The sequence below is a fragment of the Triticum aestivum genome, chromosome 4D (assembly GCF_018294505.1).
Source record: "Triticum aestivum cultivar Chinese Spring chromosome 4D, IWGSC CS RefSeq v2.1, whole genome shotgun sequence".
Lineage (NCBI taxonomy): Eukaryota > Viridiplantae > Streptophyta > Magnoliopsida > Poales > Poaceae > Triticum > Triticum aestivum.
In genome coordinates this window covers 379,194,493-379,201,052 of record NC_057805.1, presented here as the reverse complement: position 1 = coordinate 379,201,052, position 6,560 = coordinate 379,194,493, and the positions used below count along the sequence as shown (strand labels likewise).

The 6,560-nt window shown below is 55.6% G+C and overlaps 1 protein-coding gene across 1 annotated transcript; it reads left to right on the top strand.

Annotated features, from left to right (window-relative positions):
- Positions 1 to 439: 439 nt before the first annotated feature.
- Positions 440 to 2,281, top strand: LOC123098035 (serine/threonine-protein kinase WAG1). The gene has a single exon (XM_044519906.1). The coding sequence runs from the start codon at positions 502 to 504 to the stop codon at positions 2,056 to 2,058; it is 1,557 nt and encodes a 518-aa protein (XP_044375841.1). The 5' UTR covers positions 440 to 501; the 3' UTR covers positions 2,059 to 2,281.
- Positions 2,282 to 6,560: the final 4,279 nt, after the last annotated feature.

The following is a 6,560-nucleotide window of genomic DNA, read 5'->3' as shown; positions in this document are numbered from 1 at the left end:
TTGTCAACCCTCCTGCACTGCCGGTGTCACAGCTAGCCTCATCATCTCGGCTTGGTGGTCCGCATCTCAGTCCCATAACCACTGACCCATGAAAAAAAAACAATCATAAAAAAAATAACAAACATGTAAAAAATACAGACAATTTACGCCCATTCACCTGGCGCCATTTCTTATTGGCAGATACTCTCTCCGTATCAAAAAGTTTGTTTTAGATTTGTCTAGATACATACCTTTTTGGTATTAGATACATTCGGATCTAGATAAAAAATAAAACAAGTTTTTTGGACAGAGGTAATAGATCGGATCGGGTCCATTTACAGTGGCCACCGAATGAACCCTCCAGCTGGTTAGCAGTTACTACTTGCCCATACGGTTCCGTTGATCTCCCGCTTCATTCTGCGCGCACCAAGTCTCAGCGACGCCTTTATAACCCCAACCCGTCATCACACACAGACTCCAAACAATCCCTCCCTTCCTTTGCCCCCTCTCACTCTCGCCGCCATGGAAGCACCGCACCCTCATCCGCCAATGGACGTCCATGAGCCTGCCCCGCCGTCCCCGCTCTTCTCTGACATTTCCCCACACTTCCCACTGTCCATTGCGGACGCCGGCGCCGGCGCGCTGGACCTCTCCTTCACCTCCACCGCCTCCGCATCCACCTCCTCCTTCACCACCGCCACCACCTTCAGCGCGCGGAGCTCGCTCTCTCTGCCGTCCTTCTCCTCCTCCACCTCGCTCTCGCCGCGGCCGCACTCGTCGTCCACCTCCCCGCACTGGACGCACCTCGCCGCCGCCCGTGCCGCCACCCCGGACGGCGTCCTCCGCCTCGCCCACCTCCACCTCGTCCGCGAGCTCGGCCACGGACACCTCGCGCGGGTCTTCCTCTGCCGCCTCAAGTCCTCGCCGCCGGCCTCACCGCTCTTCGCGCTCAAGGTCGTCGACCTCCGCGACGACGATCCCTCCCGTGTCTGCCACGTCCTCGCCGAGTCTCGCGTCCTCTCCTCGCTCGACCACCCATTCGTGCCCACCCTGTACGCGCGCCTCGACGCCGGACGCTACGCGTGCTTCCTCATGGACTACTGCTCCGGGGGCGACCTGCACTCGGTGCTCCGCCGCCGCCCCGGAGGCCGCCTGCCCGTCGCAGCGGCCAGGTTCTACGCCGCCGAGGTGCTGCTCGCTCTGGAGTACCTGCACGTGCTCGGCTTCGTGTACCGCGACCTCAAGCCGGAGAACGTGTTGCTCCGAGGAGACGGTCACGTCGTGCTCTCAGACTTCGACCTCGCGTTCCCGGCGTCCGTGGAGCCCGCCGTCCGCCGCCGGCAGGTGCGGCAGCAGAGCCGCCGCCGCAAGAGGAGCCTCCTACCGTCGTGCTTCTCTTCCAACCGCGGCAGCGACGAGGACGACGGTGACGCGAAGGAGCGGTTCGAGTTCGTGGCCGAGCCGACGACCGCCAACTCCAAGGACTGCGTGGGCACGCACGAGTACCTCGCGCCGGAGCTGGTGAGCGGGAACGGGCACGGCAACGGCGTGGACTGGTGGGCCTTCGGGGTGTTCCTGTACGAGCTGGTGTACGGGCGCACGCCGTTCAAGGGCCCCGCCAAGGACGTGACGCTCAAGAACATCCTGTCGAAGCAGGTCACGTACCCGAAGCTGGACGGCGAGGCCGAGGCGGCCGCGCAGCTCAAGGACCTCGTCGGCAGGCTGCTCGAGAGGGACCCGCGGCGGCGCATGGGGTCCGCGCGCGGGGCGGCCGAGATCAAGCGGCACCCGTTCTTCGCGGGCGTGGACTGGGCGCTCATACGGTGCGTGACGCCGCCGGTGGTGCCGGAGGCCGACGCCACCGCCGCGTCCCCCGCCTCCGCCGCCAGGCAGGCGAAGCTCGGGAGCTGGAACAGCCTGGGCGGCAGCAGCTTCAAGAAGAGCAGTAGCTTCAAGAAGAGCAGCAGCTTCGGGAGGAGGTCGAGCTACGAGGAGCGGCAGGGTGTATTCCGCAAGCTGATGAGTTGGAACCATGAGAGCCGATCCAAGAAGACCAAGACGAGCAGAATGAAGCCATGAATCTGTTCCTGTGTTTTTTGCTGCGTGTGTTCGTTTTAATCTGGTTAGGGTTCGTGGCGTGTATAGATCACTATAGAGTGGAAGGGGTCGCGATCGACCGGCGAGGCTGTGAGGTGGAGGAGGAGGAGCTTTGTAGTTTGTACAAAGATCGAGGCGATGTGTGTCACTGCGTTGACATGGTTTGATCCGTGCTCGTATATGGAGAAACTTCATCCCTTGTTCACTGAGATTTGTTTTCTCATGACGGTGCCAGTACTTTAGGGTAGTACTTTTTCCGTCCCATGATATAAAAGCGTTTTTTATATTAATGTAAAAAACGCTTTTATATTATAGTACGGAGGGAGTAGTATATTACAGTGGGTTCTCTGACAGATTGACCAGTTGCCGTGGCAAGTTAAATGTCAGCAGTCCAGGGGATCACGTCTTTGACCAACAACAAGTAGAGTATCCGATATCTTGAACACTGATTCGTATTGAATTTGAACATCTGTGGAGCTCCAGGCTCATTTCTAACATTTCCTCTTCTGAACATTTTGAATTGGACGCCTTCTCCCTCCGCGGATGCGCCCATGCCATGCCTTTCTTGCCCACATGCACTGTACGGGTTGATCACTACTTTGGTCTGTCTAGTATTTTTTTTCCAGAGCATTAACAGTGTCTCAGCTAACTTATTCGACAAATGATTTTACACGAAGATTCTTCATGAAACTCCACACGTCAGTAGAATGATCGATCAGATTTGATACCCAATATTTTAGATTTTTTTATTTTTTCTGGTATTTTTTAAATATTCATATAGGTTTCACGGGCACCCAAGAGCTCCTATGCATTTTTTCTTTCAAAAAAAGAATAACCTCGGCCTATGTATTATACAATGCACACAACCATTTTTTTTTTGTGTGTGAGAGGGGGTTTGCAAGGATGCACACAACCATTTTATTAAATTTAACCTATGCATTTTCCTTGTTGAAATACTAGTAGTTCGTAGACCAATTAGTTCCTACTACCAATCTACTCCTCGCCGACCGACCGGTATGAAACGGCCCAAACTAACTATACAGATCTGGATGTTCCTTTAAATTTAAAGATTAGAGAAGACGCACTTCCTCTTCAGGTCGTTGGCATTTTCTTTCTGTTACATTATAGCATATGTGCATCTTACCCAATGGCCCTGTTTGGATCCCTAAGTTAGAGTTAGTTTTGGTTAGTTGGAGCTCAAATAACCCAAAAGTATCCAACCATGATGGGTTAGTTTGGGTTAGTTGGATCTAACCCACCCCAAAAAACTAGCCCACACTAGAGGAGCTTATTTGGGTTAGTTCTTTTGGGCCCACTAAAAAAATTAGTAAAAAAAGTTACCCCTCCCATCCAAACATGGTCTAAAGTAGTCAAACGATTGAGAAAGAATATTTATTATCAATCTAACCTTACCATCCAAACAGCTCTTTGGTTAGAGTTAGTTTAAGGTTGGTTCAGGATTAGAATCTAACTCTAACCTCTAACTGAGTTAGAGTATCCAAACAGGGCCAATGATTGGATCGATCAAGGAGATGGTTCATGCATGAACCCAGCGGAGTGTGGGGGACGTACGTACTGGTTGTACACATCTATGATTACTACTAGTAATAACTAAACAATATGTACGTACGCGCGCATGGATGTTCCCATCGTTTTGCTCTTCCTCGAGGCGAAAGCGAGGGTTGCCGGGGAACGACGGCGAAACTAGCTGGCTAAGCCGAAAGCGAGACCCGGGCGCAGCGCAACAGAGCACATCACGAGCATGCGTCTACGTTAGCCGGCGCTGAGGTCGCGGAGTTCGCGGGGTCACCAGCGCGCCACGCCGCCGGGCATCAGGCGCATGCATATGTACGTACGTACCTCGTGTGTGCACCACCAACGCAACACACACACTGGTGAGTGGTGACTGGTGTCTGGCTGTCTTTGGCATGGCCATGCCGGTCCCTGGCCCGGGCCAGACGAGGACGTACGCGTCGCGGTGGCTGCTTTACGAGGAGACGACAGAGGGATGCATGCCACTGCCATGCGAATAAACCTGCAAAGCGATGGCCTCCGGCCGGTCCTGGCCGGGAGAGGTGCCAAAGTGCAGATCGACGATGACACAGCGGCAGGTTAAAGGCGAGAGGCCGGGTCGATCGATCAGGGAATGTGCCTTTTGCGGGCCGGGCCGGGGTGATCACTTTCCCGCACTCCCATGCAGTGCACTGTATCTATCGCCCGTCCTCGATGCTGCTACTACGTCCCTTTGTCTTTGGCTTGCTTTCAGTTTCAGTGAGCACGCGCGGCGCCTGAAATCCATGCCATGCCTGCATGTGAGTGAGCGAGGCCAACTCCACCGCGCGACCTCAAACGGACGTCCGTTTTGTCCGGTTTCCGTCCGTTTAGGTAGGGCAATGGGTCGTGTCCGAACGTGTCCTGAAATGCGGTGGCGCCGGCCTCCAAAATGAATGTTTTTTCTCGCCGGCACCCATGCCACCCTCCAAAAAGAACGGCCACGGCCGATCAGACGACCTAGTTCAGGCCTTCGGCGTCGAGCATCTCCTTCTGCCTGGCCTCGAACCAGGCCCTCGTCTTCTCGCTCATCTTCGACAAGTCCACGCTCATGATCGCAAGTGCCACCTCCTTCACTTTGGTGGCGGCATTGGTGGCCTCGATGTCGAGCTGCCTCTGCCTGGCCTTGACGTTGTCGGCCTCGATGTCGAGCTGCCTTTGCCGGACCGCCTCCTCCATGTCGATCTTCCTCCTCTTGGCCGCCTCCTCCATCTCAAGCTTCTTCCTTTGAAGGTCTAGGTATTGCTTCATCTGCTCGTCCTTGCTTTGCCGCTTCTTCTCGTCCTTCACATCCTTTTGAGACATCATGCCATGCAAAGTGTCATGCAATGCCATGGATGAGGCATCACGTATGTCGTCAACCTTGGAGTTGGTCTTGCCCCTCTGCCTCTTCAACGCCTCGCCATCTCCACCTCCGGCGAACTTGGTCGTCTTCAATCCTCTCTTCCTTTGAAGTTCACGGTATTGGTCCTTGAACTTAGGGCAATTGTTGATGATCGTCCAACAATGCGTAAGAGTGAATGGCTTGTCATTGTGTCGGGCCTTGAATGCCTCCAAAGATTGAAATGCCTACACCACATGATCAACAACAAGTGAACATGCAAACATATACAAGGCCGAAGTCTCATGGCCGTAGCCAGGAAAGGACTAGGAAGAAGACAGCATACCATGTCCCCAACGCCGAGACCACTCACAGGTCGTGCTTCAACGCTCTCAAATGCGGCGCAATACTTGTTGCACTCTTGTTGGATGAACAACCACCTCTTTTGAATCGAGCCGATGCCACGGTTGCTTGTAATTTGGTAGGGCTCAAACATCTTCCTTTCATGGAAATTTTTGTGGACTCTCGTCCAAAAAAACAAGGCCCTTTTGTTGCGCGCCGGTCCTCGGATCTTGGCTAATCTCCATCCAAGATTGGCAAATCAACTTGTCCTCATCTTGTGTATATGAACCCGTGCGAATGCTCTTCCTCTTCTTTTGTGCTTCCGCTCTTTGGGTGAGCTCGTCGATGAACAATGGTTCGCCACTAATATCAACGTCATTGCCTTCTTCTTCATCACCATCACCTTCGACATAGATGTCATTGTCTTCATGCCACGAGTCACCATGGTCGTAGTCAGCACGGTCGTCGGCCTCTTCATCGGGGACGTACTGGGCGCGGCCATCCTGACTTTGGGTCTCGTCGGGGTCGTAGGCACGGCCCTGCCCACCCTCGAAGATCATGTCCTCCATGTACTGGTTGTAGAAGGGGTCGTCGACCGTGGAGTTGGTGTTGGCATTCCGTCAAACAAGACGCGGGGGCCCGGCATGGTGCCCATGAACGGTGCCCGTGCTTGCTTTCTTTGCATCTCGACGGACAGCCGGCCGCCACTGCTGGACCCAGGCGTGACACTGAGGTCGATGACGGCCGCGGGGCGCGGTGTCGACGGCGCGAACAAGCCGACGTTCGGCGACCCCGAGAAACGGGTCTGGCCGTCGTGCCTTGGCGGAGGAAAGCCGGGCGACATGGGCGTGGTCCGCGATGTCGGCGACTTGCAGTGCGGAGGCCGGGCGACCGCGAGCCTGTGCTCGCCGGGCCGACGGCCGCTGCAGGGAAACCGGCCGGACGGCCCATGCCAAGCATGAGGAGGGTGTGCACTTTGTTAACGAGGTCCTCCTTCTCGTCGACCGCGCCCTTGCGCCGCGCGGCCTCCATCGCATCGCGCTGGGCGGCGAACTTGGCCGCGGCGGCATTGACCTTGACGACCGCTCTCCGTTTCCTCCTCTTCACCGATTCCGCGTCCAACTTGGCGATCTCCTCCGGCGTGCACTCCGACCGCGGCTTCCTTGGCGCCTTGGCCGCCTTCTTCTTCACCTTTCTTGGTGGGTCGACGGCCAGGCCGCCGGAATTCGGCGGGGCGTCGGCCATGGACGGGGGAGAGAGGAGGCGGCAG